The sequence below is a fragment of the Protopterus annectens genome, chromosome 4.part1 (assembly GCF_019279795.1).
Source record: "Protopterus annectens isolate FY-2018-M chromosome 4.part1, PAN1.0, whole genome shotgun sequence".
NCBI lineage: Eukaryota > Metazoa > Chordata > Ceratodontiformes > Protopteridae > Protopterus > Protopterus annectens.
This window is the reverse complement of record NC_056734.1, coordinates 749,184,621-749,203,944: the sequence shown is the minus strand read 5'-3', so window position 1 is coordinate 749,203,944 and position 19,324 is coordinate 749,184,621. Positions and strand designations below refer to the sequence as shown.

General features: G+C 39.1%; 1 protein-coding gene across 1 annotated transcript in view; it reads right to left on the bottom strand.

Moving 5' to 3' along the window:
* LOC122801293 (vomeronasal type-2 receptor 1-like) overlaps positions 1–19,324 on the bottom strand; it is a 257,734-nt gene that overhangs the window by 79,080 nt on the left and 159,330 nt on the right. Inside the window, exon 4 of the mRNA XM_044070840.1 lies at positions 5,217–5,444. Coding sequence (XP_043926775.1) covers positions 5,217–5,444 — 228 coding nt within the window. The remainder of the gene's footprint in view (positions 1–5,216; positions 5,445–19,324) is intronic.

Below are 19,324 nucleotides of genomic sequence, written 5' to 3'. Positions count from 1 at the left end.
CCTCTCACTGTCCCTCTTCAAGAGGAACCTTGATGAGTGGATGGATAACAGAAAGTTCACACCGGGGATCACACCAACAGCACTACTAGATAGGGGCCAAGGGTACTAGCTGCTAGTACAAGGGTCTAGGGAACTACTAAAGGGGTGGTGAATACCGCGCAATGTGGCTGGGCTAATATATGCCTTCGGGCAGATAGCCCAGTACCAATCTATGAACCTATGAACCTATGATCTGTCCATGACCAAACCAAAATGGATAGGGTTCAGTGTTTGTAGGCTCCTAATAGCTCTGTTTATGAGTTCCATAATGATGGACTCCAAGGCCTTGCAGATCAGGCTTATTAGGCTAATAAGACAATAGTTCCCATTGTCTGTTGTGCACCAACACTTGTGGAGTGTGCTAAACGTTGCTGTAACCCATTCAACAGTTTCATATCCTGTACAGAGGGTGAGTGTCAACAGACTGTTCAGGAGCAGGGTCTGTTTGTTTTGGAGTTCACATATGACACAGCCAGGGACCCCATGTCATCCCATAGATGCCGTGTTTTAATGTTTGGATACAGCTGTTTAACCATTGTATATGTGATTTCTGGGTTTTCACAATCTCCAGGTGTGGTAATGGGCCCTTTTGTCAGTGAGAGGGGGGTAAATATGTATGAACCTGTCTGACAATATGTTGGCAATGTCAGTCATGTACATGTATTCATTTACACTTTGCACTAACTCAGAACATATATGAGTTTACATTCATATTTATGACATAGCTAAAGAAAGCTTCATGGTTCTCTATGAAATCTTTGGCAATATTTTTGGCAGAGCTTGGCTTGGATAATGTTAGGAGTGCTCATTGTTTCTTGATTATACTGATCGGAAATTTATTGATCTTCTTTGGATTTTAACTTTCTTTGAACAACTTAATTACTTGTATTACATAGTTTGATTATGACAGGGGTCCAATATATTATATGGGTCTGTTTTTATATCACTGTGTGCACAAGGCAGGATTGGTGAATAGTGACATGTGTCTGGAGTAAGAACCTCAACTGCCAGATATGTGTGGCCCACTGCTGTACTCAGACATGGCCTAAGTGTGTGAGCATGCTCAGTATGACCTTTCAGTATGTTGTTGACTGAAATTTGCTAAATTTGTTTAAGTGTGTGAGCATGCCCACTATGGGCATATATACTATATGTGTGTGTGACAAATCAAGTTGTTTTTTACTTCAGGGCTCACCTTTGTGTTGTACATCGACAGGAAACACGCTGTGCCTGCAGGGCTTCCATGAGTCAATTTGCATAGACTTATCAACATTTATACATACAGGGGGGACAGCTATTATTTGTACATTTCTACCCGGGGGGGGCACACCTGATTGTTACTGTGGGTGTACATAGAATGAGAGGTACACCTGACACTTATACACATTTGCTAGGCCTGCACTGCTATGTCATGTACTCCATTTCAGTCTGTACTGTTGCCTACTGTACTGTATTGTACTGTATTGTGCTGTACTACAGACCTTAGCTTCCAATTACACTCATATTAGTTTGTGACTTCATAGCCTACACAACCCACATCACACTGCCTGGCCTGCTGTTATTTGTCTGCATAAGCCTGGGGGGAGGTTACCCATAGGCCTCTTCAGAGGGCATGATACAGCATTTGTTTGTGTTTGTGTTTGTCTACAACTGTCCTGCTGGCTGTGACTGTTAGGTATGTGACCCCCCATCTGGTATGTGTGAGTGACTTAAGTTGTGTCTGGGCAGTATTGAGGGTGGTGCTGCAGGGATGCCTGTGTTGGATGCACATAGTACATTCCCTATACATGTTTGAAAACAGGCAGTGTCAAGTTAGGCATCCCTTTTACTGTATGTGCGAGTCAGAGAGAGGTGTCATTTCCAGGGTTCCTACTGAGTTAGTGAATGTGCTATGCGTTGCCTTTTTGCCAAGGTCAGGGCATACTGGGCATACCTCCTTCTGTCTACTGGGACAGGCTCAGGTTGTTCCTCCTCTGAGTCACGCTGTGCCTGTGCAGGCCTTGGCAATGGTGGGGGCTGTTTGGCCCTTCCCCATGCTGTTCTAGCTGCAGCTGTTTCCACAGGCTCATATTGTGTAGCATGGCACATACCATAACAATTTGGGTACATGTAGTTGGTGAGTACTGCGAGGCTCCACCAGATGTGTCCAGGCACCAGAACCGTGACGTGAGCATCCCAAACACATGCTCTATTACGATTTTTGTTTGTGTGAGTGCCTCATTATGGAGTTCTTGTTCAGATGTGTGTGCATTTCTGATGGGTGTCATCAGCCATGGTTCCAGTGCGTATCCAACATCCCCTACTAGGTGACTGTAGGGAATGTCCCCATTGGCAAATAACTGGTACAGCTGGGTTAGATGCCAAATGTGGGAATCATGATAGCTTCCAGGGCATCCAGCACACACATTCATTATTATGCCCTGGGCATCACACACAAACTGACAGTTGATGGAAGGGAAGCCCTTGCGGTTGATGTAGACCCTACCCTGCTCACCGGGTGGTGCTTTGATGCATAAGTGCGTGAAGTCTATTGCACCCACTACCTCAGGGTATTCTGCTATTTGTTGGAAAAGATGCATATTGCTGGCCAATGCCTCATGGGTGTTGGAGAAATATACGTGCTCACTGACATGTGCTGACATGGCATCCAGGAACTGGTGGAGTACCCTGGATGATGATGCCTGTGGAATCCCCATCATATCACCAGTTGGTCTTTCGAAGGTACCTGTAGCTAGTATTCTTAGGCCAACACATACCTTGGTATCCACTGGGATGGGTTCCCCTCGGTTAGTTTGGTGTGTCAGGCATGGTCGGCACAGCTCAACAATTTGCTGTAAGAGGTCCCTTTCCATGCTATAGCGCTCCACTATCTCCAGGTCATGTAGCTCCTGGTAGGTTATCCTGGGTCTGTATACTCTTCTCCGTCTCCTCATGGTGGGTTGCTCAGCAGCATTCACAACATCACCACCCTCAGCATCTTGCACATGTTGGTTTATGATAGCAAGAGCAGCCCCTAACATTTTGTCTGACTTAAGCTTTTTAAGCTTTCCCTCTTTGTATACTGCAGTGTTGCAGAGTTCTTGAGAAAAAACAGGGGGGGAATGGTGTTTGCAGAGTTTAAAGTGCTGGGCTGGGCTGGGCTGGGCTAGTCTGCTGCCTGTGTAATTGGCTGATTCTGATATATTTCACCTGGCAGATCTGTGAGTTCTCCTTGGTTAACTTCCTACTACTTCTTTTCCTTCTTTTTGCCTTTCTGTTTCCGCCCGGGGCAGAGCCGCGCAAATGAGTGCAAATGCATGCACACTCGTGCACACACATGCACATGCGTGCACACGCTGTGTGCATGTTTCCAAGGAGTTTCCTATCTTTTAACAGTGTGCACCTTGGGTTTGAGGTTTTCAAATAGGACAACTGTAGACACGTCTCTTTGCAATCCTGAGCAACTCAGGGCAAACACGAGCCACTGTGCTCCAATTAGCTTACAGCCTGTCTGACACACCCCTTCATGATGTCACCAATATTCTAGTATTCTACTCACCTACTCCTAATCTTAAACTCTTGGGACATGCCTCACATGCTGGGGAAAATTAGGATTCACTATCCTTATCCTCATTTGCATAGGATTGCCTAGTAATGCATGGTTACATCTCTCACACTGAGATTCCCCCCCTTAGCAACCACTAGTCAGTAGCCATGTTGTCTTCAGCCTGCCATTCACCTGCATGACAGAATGAGCTTTTTAGTGAAAATGCCTATTTTTGGCTTTTTTTAAATGATTTTTTTGTTTTTTTAAGCACCGCACGTTTGCGCGGTGCTGTGCTATGCTTAAACATCGGAGAGCGGGGAAAAAAAAAATAAAGTTACATTTTCATGTTTTTAAACATTTTGCGGCCATTGGCATGCTTCCTCAACTGTATGCATCCTTTATTTGGAGCTGTCATAGCTCCGTTTAGCTATTTGCAGAAATGTACTCCGTTACCAATGGAGTACATTTCTTCAGGTAACACTAATCTTCCACGGGCAGTTAGTGTTTGCTGGATCGCAAATTTACCTCATTTGCATGGCTTTCACCAGCAAATGAGGTAATTTGCATACCATGACGCTGTCCGTGCAAGACTAGCTTTAGCAGCTCTTGTACATGCCCCTGCCGGCTGTTCCTGGATCGCAAGGCAGACATATTGCCGGCGTGAGCTCCTACACTCATCTTGCACTCCCTGCAAGCTTTTGTGAATCTGGGGGATTGTGTGTTTTCTAATGCCTCTTATAATACTTATTCATTGACAAATCTTTCTATATAATTTTTTTCCCCATCACTGCTACATTTTACAGATAACTTATGAAACTAACAATCAGTGCTAACTAAAATAATACAAATAATAGAACCCTCCTAAAAATATTGGGATATGTAGCATTTATCTTTTTGTGTTTGGCCATTATTCATATAAATTTTCCATCTATGGGACTATTTTTGGAGTTGAACATTGCCTTGGTTCCCCCTGCACAGCTTCTACCTGGATCGATATATAGAGAGTATGATTTGCTCTAAGGAGTACATATGACTTTTATTTGAGTTTTCCATTATTTCTTGATGACATTCGGATGGCAAGCAGTATGGCAAAGCAGTTGTACTCCCCAGAAATTGAACTGTTAGTCACAGCAAATGAAGCAGTAAATTTCTGATTTCACAGAGTTCAAGAGGAATTAATAATTAAGTGCCTGTCCCATTACCATATTTTTCAGACATCCTTGTATATATGTTAGTATTTATATATGTGTCTGTATGTATTCATGTGTGCAAATTTATGCAAGCATGTGTATATGCATAAGCCTATGTGTATGCACAGATGTTTGGTTATATGTAATTAGATATGTCTGTGAGAAAATGAATGTGCAGACATATACATGCATGCATGCATTCATGTTTTATGCATTTATGTATATATGTATGCACACATATAAATGTATGCATGCATGTGTGTATGTATGTAGTGTATGCAGAGCAACTATGTACACATGTTAAAATTTATGTATGCACAATTTATATATATATATATATATATATATATATATATATATATATATATATATATATATATATATATATCTATATATACATACACGTGTTTATGTGTGCATGTATACATTATAAACTGGAATTTAAGGCACAAACTACAAACCTCATTGAATGCTCCATTCCATTTGATGGCTTTATCATTGATGTCAACTTGTTTCCCCAAAGGATAGCGATAGTCAAAATATCCAACATTTACACATTTCTTTGTACCATCTGTTGCTATTTGCTGGTTTATGATATCATACACAGCAGGCGGATCTCCATTAGCATCAAAGAAAATGTCATTTCCTTCCTCAGTTTTAAAGTGGACATTTCTTATATAGTAAAGAAGCTGGCAAAGTAAATAAATGGAGACACCGTTTACTAATCAGAGCAGCCATGTAATGCAGCAGTTACAACCAAGTGTTATCAATGGCTTTGATCTAAGATGAATACTTTTGGTTCTTACAGTCTCCACTTATTTGCTGTTAGAGTCTGCTGAAGTCATTCACATTCACAGGGGCTGCCTAGTCATATTCTTCCTATGTAAACAAGTATCTGTTTGTAAGAATTTGTTTGCTCAGAAAATAATTGAAAAAAAGAACTAGAAACCATTCCAAAACAGCAGTATTGGTGCCTTTATCACTGTTTCTGTCTCCAGTTTGAATATGACTTTAGTCACATGTAAACATGTTATTAAATCCAACAGGCACCATAACTAGGAGTTTCAAACCACAAAAAATGGTTTATTGCACAGACCCACTAACAAATTATACAGATAACATGCTTCATTTTTTGCATTTGTCTGATGAAATCTGTAAGCATTGGTGATTATCTGTATAGTTTCTTTATTGGTTTGTGCAATAAACGTTTTTTTGTGGTGTGAACCTCCTGCTCCTGGTGCCTGTTGGATTTAATATTTTGTATTTTCTTCATTTAGTTATTATTTATATGTAAACATGTAATCTGAAAATTGTGAATTTTAGAAGTTCCTGTTCACCAGCTTTTTGTTATTGCTACCAGCCTGTCACTACAACATCTTCTACTCCCACAAATGACTTCCATCTACTTCCCTTTCCTGTCACAGCTGTGCTTTCTGACATGCATACGAAACTACTGCTGTCAAAGCAATCATTTTCTTTCTGGCATATTTAGACAGAGCATGCTACACAGGTCACATGTCTTCATTATAGAGTGGCTCCAGCTAAGGTCAATATTCAGTGGTATTAAAGGTGGTGGTGGGTGTCTATGTTCTGTCATAATTAATGACATAATGACATTAATGTTATTGTTGAGAGCAATATCAAGCTTGCAGGTAATATCTAGGTTCTGAGCTTTGATAAGGTCAGTAAATACAAATAATTTATTTTAAACCTATCTTTTCCTGTTCATTAAAAATGGCTCTCAGTGGTGTCTAACCCTCTCATACTATCTTGCCATCTATGTCCATGTCCAGACCTCAAACTTTAATAACATTTGCAAAAATCTATATCTTGTTAAAGATGTGATGACATTCAGAGCACTTCCAGATCATGCTGTTACTGTTCTGTATTTAGCATCTGGATATATTACAGATAGTTTAAATTCAGATGCAAAAAAGATCAGTTATATTATTTTCTTTGTCCCATTCCAATCACAATGGTTCAGTGGATCCCCTGGGAATCCAGTACTTATTTTCTACTACTTTTCAGGATAGCTTTATGCATCTCCCAGGCATTTTGGAATTATTCTACTGTTTCCAAAAAATAATTCCTAAGGGAACGTGCTCCAAGTTAATACTTTCTGAAATGCTGTTTCCTTCTGTTACAATCTACAATTCCACTGTTTCCAAACCATGGCCCGCTTTAGTTGTTGCCATTCTATCATTCATATCGAATACAACAGAATACCTCCAGTTGTCTGAAGAAGTCTTATTCATTTATCGGCTTCTCACCCTCTGTATTCTTCAAGTATCATATAGGTAATGTTGCTGTAATAGGCTGCCTCTTAAACGGGGCTTTCTGATGTTACAGCTATGGTGTAACTTCACTGTGCAACAACAGACATAGCCTTTCATCAAAGGACCTTCAAATTGCACAAGCAAGCTACTCCTCTGGATCACATGTAGATTAATTCTGTTTATTGCTTCCACATGCTAGGATCAATAACACCATTGCTTATACTTTTCTAAACATTATTTTGGCCCACATTTTCAAAAGTTCCTGCCTTTTTTTCATTGACAAGAGGTGCAGCATGTTCTCTAACACCCTGTTATTGACACAATAGATTGTTATGTTCACTTTCACCATTGATTTCTGTATATTTAGTTAATTTTCCTCATAAATGATTTGGTAGTAACTGTATTTTGTGAAATTATTCTTGATCTTTATAATTAGCTATCCAAGTACACATTCTTGATCATACACAGAGGCAGAGCCACAAGAGACAACCACATGTGTGCCCTTTCAAATTGTATACCCAGTATAAAATACTAAACAAAAATATGAGGGATAGTTGCCATAATGGTTAAGGTCTTCACCTCCTATGTATAAGGATCAAGGTTTGATCCTGACCTTCAGCCAATGTCTGTATGGAGTTTACATGTTCTCCCTGTATCTGTGGGTCCTCCCATCTCTCAAAAATATGATGGAGTTGTGGGCATCAGCACAGACTCTATATGGTGACTACTGTATGAAGAGTCATACAAACCAACCACTTTGGGCCTCCACTGTGGTTCTCAGTGTCCTTTAGACTGGAGGACATAGATCACTAGCCACTTGGTGGTACAAAAATTGACTTTGGTCACATTGATTAATGTCACCAAAAAAAACTTTCATTGTTATTTGGTGGTGATATGTGGGTTGAGGACCTAGTCTACACCAACCTAAGCAAGGGACCCAATGGTCTATGTGCCCCTATTTGTCAGAGTGTGTGCTGTAAAGTCCAGCAACCCTGGGTCAATATATTATTGACTGACTGGTATCCAGTTGCTCAGTTTGAGTCACCTGGTTGAGTGAAATCTGGATGTAAAACCAATCAATCTGCCAAACATGAACTAAGGGTTGCTACATTCAATATAAGTTCACAGTTAAGATGCAGCTTAGATGTGGATGACATGATGGCAAGGAGGAGGTTGGAATTCTGCTGTATCCAGAAAATAAGAAGAAAGATCAGAGCAGCACAGCCACTTGGCTTAGGATCCAGAGTCTACTACTCAAGAGGAGGAGAATAGATTAGAAATGGTATGAGAATTGATGTGAGAGAGTGGCTTCACAAAAGAGTAAGAGATGTCATCAGAGATAGTGACAGACTCATGGCTATCAGATTCCAGTGTAAGGATATGTTTTTTTATAGCAAGGAAGATAATGCATTCAGGTGGTAGTTGCGGGACCTGCTATATAAAGCAGAACAAAATGAGCTGGTGTTGATAATGGGGGACCTAAGTGCACATATCAGGGCAGACAGACACAACAGTATATGAGAACTGTATTGGTGCATATGGGTGGGGTAACAACATTAAAGGAGAGGCCATAATAGACTTCTGTCTTGCCAACATATCATTCATCAAAAGTGACAGTCACAAGATCACATACAAGAGTGTCCAACAGGCAACTTGGGTAGACTTCCTCCCAGTAAGGAAAGGGGATTGGGATAGATTTAGTGATTGCAAAGTCATCTCCTGTGAAACAGCTGGCCCACAGCATAAACCACTGGTTGACACTATTAGCTACAAGCAGTGGTCGTAGAAGGCAATAAATTTGATAGACACGAGGCTGAAAACCTATAAGTTGACTGGCGAACCACTCAGAGCTCCTGTACCTCAGGATGAAGAAGAACTAGACAGAATTGAAGAAGTATAGGAACTCAAAACAGCAAGTGTCTGGACTGGCTGAACCAAGTATGGAAATAAGGTACATAAGAAAAGCTGGTGGTCAAATGCAGATGTCCAGAACATTATCAAAACAAAGAAGGAGGAAAGGAAAAACAGTGAGCTAAAAAGATGGACCAAACATAGAAGTAAAACTATTTGGCTAGCAAAGAGGGTAAGAGAACAGTTGCATTAGTAGCAGAAACCTGCTCACCAGTCCACAGGGCATCAGAGGCAGATGGAAGGAGTATTTTTAGCAGCTTCAGAAAGATGAAAACTTTTGCAAAAGCTGTACTGACCCAGACACAGCCTACAATGAAAGAAGATGAGGAGCCCACCCTATAAGAAATAGAAAAAGTACTCTGGGGAATGAAGTCAGGGAAAGCAGCAAGCTCAGATGAAGTCACAGCAGATATGCTGGGTGAGTTAGGGAGAAATGTCTCTAGAGGGTATTCATAGCAGTATGGGAAATAGGTATATCCCAGATGACTGGAGAGCAGGCATACTAGTACTAGTGTGGAGGAACAAAGGAGACATTCACAACTGTGGGCAGTATAGCAGTATCAAACTCCTGTCATACTGCATGAAAGTGCTGGGGAGAGTGATAGATAAACAAATGCACAGGGCACTAGAAAATAAGATGGTAGATGAGCAATTTGGACTCAGATCAGGATGCAGTACGACTTACTCAGTGTATGCAATGAGACAGATGGTTGAGAAGAAGATAGAGACAAGGAAGGAGTCCTATTGGACATTTTTAGACTTGGAGAAAGCATAGAATAACTTTTCATAAAAGCTGATTTGGGTAGTCCTGTGAGGATTTGAAGTCCCAAAAATGTTGGTTGAATTTGTGAAAGCTATGTGCAAGAACCCAATAATATAAATATGAACAGTGGGTGGACTCACAAAGGAATCCCCAATGGGAGTGGTTGTGCATCAGGGTTCAGCTATTAGGCCACTGCTGTTCATACAGGTGATGAACGACATTAGCAAAAAAATGTCAGCAAACCTGAGGTATGCAGATAATGAACTGCTCACACCTGCAATGGATTGCCACTCATTTCTTTATACACCTTTGCAGTTTAAGTTATACTCAATACACCAAATTTCTTTCTTTCTAGAGTCATAATCTACCATGCTGTGTTACACTACTGTGTCATAAGAGTCATGCTGCGACTATTCAGCATTTTTGTGTGCTTGATGAGATCTTGGATACTTCTTGATATAATAGTTTTCATTTTTATAACATATCCAGGCAGTCATACAATTAATTTGTAGTATGTCTGTGAAATAACTGATGAAAAATGAAACTGTTTTCTGACTGTTGTATTTTATCCTTTTTCTTTAAATTTCTTTCTGTTTTCAACTTGCCTAAATTTCATATACAATTGTGGAAAATTTCAGCCACTTACAGTATTTGTTTCCATAACAATCATAAGGGTCATTTGAGTGGTGTCGCTGTATGTATATCTACTTTTGGTAAGGAATTGGATGCCGAGAAGTATCCAGCACTGGTTGTGCGCTGTAAAGTGTTGTGAGCACTTAGAAATGTGTTGTGTCAGAGATGTACAGTCAATGAAAGTAAAAGAAGTAGCATGTGTGTCAGGACCATTGCATTCCAGGTTGTTAACAAAATGAAAGTAGGATTTAAGGAGGAATTGAGCATCTTACAAAAGGTGTGTGACTGGATTACAGGCATATTAAAAGCTGTGTTTCTGGGTATCAGTGAATTCAACAAAACTTAAGTCTACAAATGTCTGCCTTGACAAGTTATGAGAAACTATTAGGTATGTCATAGTAGTTATCAACCACAATATAGAATCTGTTCCAGAACAGCAATATCATTAAACTCATGCTCTATCTTGGATCATGCAGGGATAAAGTCCTATGACTTCATTGACTTGGGTTTGAGGACCAACGTGGGTATAGAGGAGCTGAATAAAGAAGAAAGAAAACATGGCAAAATATAGTCCATTTAATTCCCTTAAAGGAGAAAGTCCATTTAATTCCCTTAAAGGAGAAAGTCCATTTAATTCCCTTAAAGGAGAGTGCACATGGTCAAAAGTTCTGACTCCACAATAAACCCGTGGTGGAATCTTGGGGTTACCAGAGGTACTTTCCTTAAAGATGGCATGAAAACTGAGTAGATAGTATCCCTAGAAGAAGTGAAAGAGACACCTATCATGTATGCAATTCCATTCTTCTCAAAATTATGGGAATGTTCACTGGGAAACTGACAAAGCTTAGAGGACCCCCCCCATTCCCTTAGCAGATAATGGCATTTCTCCCATTTCTAAACCCTCACTCCTGCATGGAATGAATAGGCCACATGGTTATTCCCTTTAATTGCAATGAATGGGTTGATAGCCAGATGTGATGCAGACCTGACCATCATTAAGGTATTGTAGGAGTGAAAATCTCCTATTCAAGCTCTATAAGATAAATAGCTATACAGAATTCAAGCATGGATTAGGTGTAAAACTAGTTATGACTATACTATTATCTAATCTTTGCTTTGTGTAATAGCTGGAGGGTGTATAGAAGCCAATCCCTCTAGTCTTTGTGATTACTATGTATACAGGATTGGCAGGCAGATGAGATTAAGTGATAATCTTTCTTGAAATGTGATAGGTGTAATTATTATTGATGATTGTTTATACAAAATAATGATGTGATCATATGAGGTAGTGCCATCTGTGCAAGGGAGAGTAGGGCAGTGCATGTGTAAGATGTGCCAGTATAGTTAGATGGAGTTTTGTAAAGAATTTTATGTCATTTGACTATTGCACAGATTTGTACAGATGCTTGTGTTAAAAATGCATCAACAGTAGGTCCTGCTGGACAGAAAAAAAAAACATATACATGTTTGTCAGACTGTAATATTATAACTGATTAAATGTATATGTTTAACTGGGAATTCTGAAAGGGAAGAGGTTAATCTCAGTCCAGCTAAATTTGAAAAATAGTTTGAAAATTAAATGAGTTAATTTATGCCATAAAGATTTTATCTTACAGGTCTTACTGCAGCCAGAGATAAAAATGTCTGGGAAAAGCAGGAATAGGAATCTTATTGTATTGTCCTTAGGGGTAAACTAATTGCTACCCTGGAGGGGTAGAAGTTTTTGAAATTGTTTTATAGCTTTCAGATGCTGCAAAAGATCTTAGCAAAGTTCTGGGTGTGTATTGTACCAAAGTCAGATGACTAGATGTGATGTCATTGTATAACTAGCACTGAAAGGATTTTTTTAGATATTAGTGAAAGATATTCTGGAACTCTTGCATCAGGACTTTGTTTTTCAGAGTCTGTCAGGAAAGATCTCTCACAAATATCTTCACACATCCACACCTCATCTTGCCTTGCTGTAGTAAGCAACTCAACATTCATCATCTTTATTTGCTTTAGTAAGTAAACAGGGAACCATAATTTCCTTATTCATCTGTATGAATCTCTGCAACTGTGTTATTTTTTTTATATCTCCTGTGATTGAAACTCTGGTGTTCATAGGTTCATAGGTTGGTACTAGCCTATCGGTCCTAGGGCCTATACAAGCCTAGCCATAACAATTCCCTGGCTATTTCTTCCCAGAATATTTACTTCCCTGGTCCCCTGTCTAGCAGGGCGACTGATGTGATCCCCGGGGTGAATTTTCTATCTCCCATCCAATCGTCAAGGTTCCTTTTGAAGAGGGCCAAAGAGGCACTCAGCTTGACATGTATGGGCAGTCTATTCCAGAGTATGGGGAGTCTCTGGGTCAGGAACCTATCCCTCCAGTATTTTTTGTTCATTGTGATGACCAGATTTAGATCCCTGGAGCGTGTGGCTCTGAGGGGTTAGGATTTTTATTGTATTAGATATGTAGTATTCTCATGTTTTCTATTTTATTATTTATTATTGAATATTTCTATACTTTTCATTATGGCTGGACTTTAGAGAATACTTTTAACATCTTAAGAATACTTATGCTTATTTTAGTGACACTGTGGCCACTCCTGAAAGCCTTGCTGCACTGGTCAGTATAATTGGATACCCTTGTAAGAGCCTTAGAATAGGTGACTGGTGGCAGTATAATTGCCTTATAGCCTGGGCACAGGGGGCACAGCTGGTAAATCTGTGCCAGCCTTTCTCATGTGGGTGGGTGTATGTGTGTGTAAAAATCAAATACCCAAGTGTGTATGTCAGCTACATGGAACAGGGACACAGAGCTCCAAAGTGGTTAGTGTTGAGTCTTGTTTGGAGCCTGGAGAGAGACAGAAAGTCCATCCCCAGGTCTGGAGTGTACTCCCTGTGTGCTCTTAAGGGAAATTGTGCTTGGTGCAGAGAACTGCAACTGAAAATACTGTGTGTATCCATTTTTGTTCTAGAGGCCATCCCTCACTGGTGTTGGTGGTGAGAACTGAGGCTCCTTGATTACTGGCCTGGGGTAGGGACCATCACAAATAATATCAGGCACTTTATAAAATACATCCTTCTAATGTTGTTGTGTTGCATCTGAGTGCCATATTGACCCCATGTGCAGCAAATCACCATTCACCATTGACGGAATATACTACATAAGAAGGGGTGGGAAGTAGATCATCAGGCCTTTTTTCTGTATTACATTCATACTGCACATACACTATGGAATTTAGTATCAGCAATGTACATATCTGTCTTCGTAATGTGCAACAAAACTGGACTAATTATAAAAACTGATCACATAAATACAGGTCGGTTATGTAGACTCCACAAAGAGGGCACCCCAACTGAGAATCAAACCAGAGAACCTCTGATGTGTTCAAACTATTCACTGATCACTGTGCCACCCAATTGCATTACACAATAACTTCATAAACTACAAAAATAAAGATGCATTGCTTTTTAATGCTTGGTTGTCCATGATGGGGCTGGTTTTGAGCAAAGTATGAGGAAGAATAAATCCAAAGTAATCCATTTATTTATGGTAATAAATAGTAGAAATTGTTCTTATTCACTATGTTATGACAAAATGTGAATGAAATGGACTACTTTTCTTATACCCTTAGGAGGGTTGTGACTTTTTGTAGCAGCAGACATCAAATTTTCAGTGCCTCACACATATTAATTACCTTACTATGTTACCTTATCAAGTATCTGGAGACAACAATATGGCTGCTGTAGAGATTATATTTATTGCTTAACAAATTAAGCCTCATTGAACTGCTTTGATTATGTTCTCATGTTCCTATCATTGTGCTCATAGTAAACAAATGCTGGAATTATATTCCTTTTTGCTTGACCACACCCTGTAACATAATGGCAGTTTATAAAGGATGATACAGACATAAGTAGTATATTCGAAATCAGTTCCTATATTGATCCAAGATTCAAAGTTAACAGAGAATTTGAAAGAGTATTTGGATCAATATCTTCTTCTTCTTTTTCCCGGTTAGGGATCGCCACAGCGGATCATCTGTCCTCTCATGATTAGCAGTGGAGTTTTACAGTGTCAAGTTGCCAGCCTGGTGCTCAACCTTCCACAGAAGGCACACAGACACAAACGCACTCACACCTAGGGCCAATTTAGAGTGTCCAATCCACCTGCAGCATGTCTTTGGGATGTGGGAGGAAACCGGAGCACCCGGAGGAAACCCACATGACCACAGGGAGGACATGCAGACTCCACACAGAAGACACCCCAGCCGAGGATCAAACCAGAGAACCTCTTGCTGTGAGGCGACAATGCTAACCACTGCACCACCGTGGCCACCCAGTATTTGGATTAATATACAAAGCAGAATTGTTGGGGGAATTCTTTGCAGAGGTGAAATGGCACACTACTAAGGCACTGGTATGAGAAATTATAGCGGCTGCTGTGTCTGTTCTAAAAAAAAAATATGTGAGTTTGGAGAGACCAAAAAAAAAAGCTATAGGCTTTGCAGAAAACATAACTTTCAATCCAATGTGCAAGAAACTGCTTGAAAATATACAAGCTTAAGTGTGTGAAAAACTAGATATACAGGATATGGGATCAAGTGTCTATACAGAGGCTGAGAGGTTGGACTGGGTCAGTGGGTTCAAAGTGTAATACTGGTGTGGATATCAGTGGAAGGGTCAGTGCTGTTCTTGATTAGGCAATATAGTGACCAGGTGGATGATTGACAGAACATTTTCAATCTGTTTGTAGGTTTCTGTAGTCAATTCTACTCAATTATTTTCAGAGGACGAATAGAAATTTACTCAAGTGGAAGTGCAGGAAAACAAGTGACTCCAGTGCCTTATAAACACTTTCAAGCTACAGAGAAAACTTTTGGGGAAGTTAATTCTGTAGTTTGGGAGGTTTAGATTAAGGAATCAAGTGTATGGCCTGATGTACACAAAGACCCCATTGAAGATGGGGTCACTTAAGAGTTCTATCATGCAATCTTAGAAGAAGAGCAGGAGTAAGTTGTTAGATGTATATAAGGTGTCTTTATAGAGAGTAATTACAAAATCAGAGAAGGATATCACATCAGAAATGAACAGTCACTCTGTTTCACTGATTACTTATGATGTACAGACTCTTGCACAGGTCCTGGACAATAGACTGGATCTCTTCTACCCATCTATTAATGAAACAGTGCAGCAGCCTGGACTTAAGTAAATGTTAGTAGTCCCACTTGAACTGCAATTCTTTAGCTACTGATGCAGCCACATTTTAATCAAAATAAATTGTTATGAGTCTGAAATGGAAATACATTTTTCAGATAATTTTCTTTAATTAAGTTTTTCATCAGTTTTATGTATGTAGATAGGCATTTTGTATAGCAATTTGTCATTTAGAATACATGTAATGTAGATTGCCCCCTCTCATTTTTTTTTTGCTCCACAATCACTCAAGGCAACATTTCCCCCTTTCTTTCTTACTCTTTTTCTTTCCACTAAAGCCACTAAATAGATTTCAGAATTTTCCTGATTTTCCTTACTTAGGCTTTGAGTACCTGGAATTCAAGTCTTTTCCATGCAGTTTATTATGTAATACTTACCTCAAATCTGAATAAAACACTACCTTAACTTGCAGGGTCCTTGGGCCGGTTTTACAAGGTTACTGATCTAAACAAAAGCTAGAAGCAAGATCCTTTTTATACAGTGGAAAGGAGTCTCAGCATCAATTAGCTATAATGTCTCTCACATGGTGGTGTACTTCAGTTTTGTCATATATGTGGGGCCACTGCAATTGTTGTGTTTCACATGATGGTGTACTTACATTTTGCAATATATGCAGGGCCACTGCAACAGTGTTTCACATGGTGGTTTATTTACATTTTGTGATATATGCAAGGCCACTGCAATTGTGTTTCACATGGTGGTGTACTTACGATTTGTGATACATGCAGGGCCACTGCAATTGTTGTGTTTCACATGGTGGTGTACTTACATTTTGTGATATATGCAAGGCCACTGCAATTGTTATGTTTCACATGGTAGTGTACTTACATTTTGTGATATGGAGGGCCACTGCAATGGTGTACATTTCTGGGTCTTTACTAACCTACTTAATGACTCTACTTCCTGGTTTTTACTGTTCCATACATTCCTACATGCAGACCAAGAACCAGGCTCATTCAATCCCCAAATACATGTATAGAGCACAAGAAATAAGTTCTTCCCTGCTGGAGCTGAAAAGTTCATCAGCCTATTTATTTTATGGAGATAAGAGATTTGAGCTAAGGAGTGAGCCAGTTTTCCAAGTCATGGAGAAAACTCCACTATACCCTGCCTTACCTCTCCTCACAGTAGACATGATTTCTACTATGTGCACCACCATGAGACATGCACCATCCACTCTTGCAAAAGCTGCCCTGTCTCAATGCAGCATAGCAACATATAATCACCTAGTGACTCCTGTGCTGCCAGAAACACCCCTTAAACTCCTGTCCATGTTAGCACCTTCTCCCAGGATCAGCTTGCCAATAGTTGTCCCTCACTACTATCCCCCTTACCTGGATCCCCAACATGATATCAAAAACAGATTATAAAGTTTAATATCCAGACTGGACAAAATGTACAGTACATGGGCCTTCATACACCTTTCCTACCCAGGGAAGGCAGTGGGTTTACTGCACATTGTTGGTTATTATGCACATTCATCTAGCATGTACATCACATTATGTAACACGTATAGAAAGGGTTGCAATAAAATTCATTGGGAGTGGAATAAATGATCTAAACATCAAAAAGGTGTGACCCATGTAGAAAGGCAAGAAGGTGGTCTGTTATTTTTGCCTCATTTAGGCAAATATCTTTTGGTGATGGCATTACAATATTTATGAGCAAAGGCTTCTCCAAAGGAGATGAATCTTGACTGGGTTAAAATAGAAGAGGAGGCTCATTTGAGGATTATATATTCTATCCTATGAGATGTGATTAAGAGTCCCTTCCCTACCTTATATTTAAATTGAAGAAATATGCATAGGAAATGCACCCTAATGAGGTAGTTCATGTCTAAGGTATGGGCCCTAATGGGGTGGTTCTTGTGGAGACTGATCAAACCTAGACTGCAAGGTAGTCAAGAGCTACAAATTGGGAATTAATTCTTCACTAAGCAGTACAGGACAGAAAGGGATAGGTGGGCATCACAGTCCACTCTAGGCAGTATGGGAAATGGAATAGAAAGGTGGGAATCACAGTTTGCACTACACAGCATGGGAAGAAAAGAGATCTTCATACAAAATCTTATGGTGCAGAATTTTTAGCAGTGAAAAGAGCTTACCATCTTGAGGGACAAGTCTCGATTGGCAAAGACATTCTGTAGAGGCATGCTGGAAACAGAAATGTGTGAGCCTGGGAAGTAAATGGCTGGAGACAATGAACATAGCAGCAAGGTGATAGTTTTCAGAATGAAGAAGAAACAGAGTTGGCCCATGGGGTCTTCAAAAATAATACATTTGCCAAGCTTTCTTTTCTTTTTTTGCACAGAAAGAAGTGGGCAGGATATGCACTAGTCTTACAAAATAACAAAATAAGTACCTAAAAGGATTCTGAGAATTATGAAACAGATGTCACCATATAAAAAGTACTGTTTTACTCAATTTGAGTCACTAGTAATGTGGCAATTGGTAAGTGAAAGACTGATCATAAGGAGAATAATACATGAAAATTTAATTGCAAACTCAAACGTGAGTGATTAGAGGCTCCCTACTGAAATGTTGGAACTCAAAATTCTGAGTTCTGACAATCTGAATACAGACAGAAAATCCAGACGAACAGCAAATATTAAACATCACTTTTCTCATTTAACTTTTTTTTTACATTTGTTATTCCCCAAACTCAGTCTCACACACACACACACACACACACGTATATATATATATATATATATATATATATATATATATATATATATATATATATATACATATATATATATATATATATATATATATGGTTTCACTTTATAATCTCAAAATACTGAAATATCGAATTTCAGTATCTCAGGACTATAAAGCTGAATTTTCACAATGTTGAAAGCCTAAAACTGTGGAATTCAAAATCGCAAACGTAAACACACCATACAACACAACACATACAGCATCCTTCCCACACTTCAACAAACAAACAAACAAAAACACACAAGCACAAAAACACAAATAAACAAACCTACCCTACAAATGAGCCCATGTGGGGGCTGCACCCCCCACACTCCTGCTACTTATATATATTAACTTTGAGGTCGCACCAAACAGAAAAAGACAGTAAACTCACCACTACACACTCTATAAGTCCCCTTGCACACATACATTACATATATGCAAACACCTCCACTTTCAGCACTTACTTACTTAAACACTCATACTTTTACCTACCTACCCTAACCCACACCTAAAACATCTGAACACGCTCACATACACTCAAATAACTACCCTTAAAAAATATTCACTTACCTTAATCTCCAGCCAAATCCACACACCAAACCATACATCATAAATCCCATATCATGGAAAGAACAACCATAACCGTGAAGTCAGTCAATTTTTTTCACGGTTATGCAGTTTAGTATTTTAAAATTCTTTTATGGTCTCAAAAAAACTGAAAAATTATATTTCAGTATTTCAATATTATAAAGTGAAGCTATATATATATATATATATATATATATATATATATATATATATATATATATATATATATATATATATATATATATATATATATATATATATATATATATATATATATATATATATATATATATATATATATATATATATATTTACATATATATATATATATATATATATATATATATATATATATATATATATATAGTTCCCCATGAGAAGGTTGAAATACTATCTCATCCCCATCTGACTACCCCTTCCACAATATCTGACAGTCACCCTCCATATCAACTATACTTTTCTCTAAGTATGCTGCTACCTTCTACTTT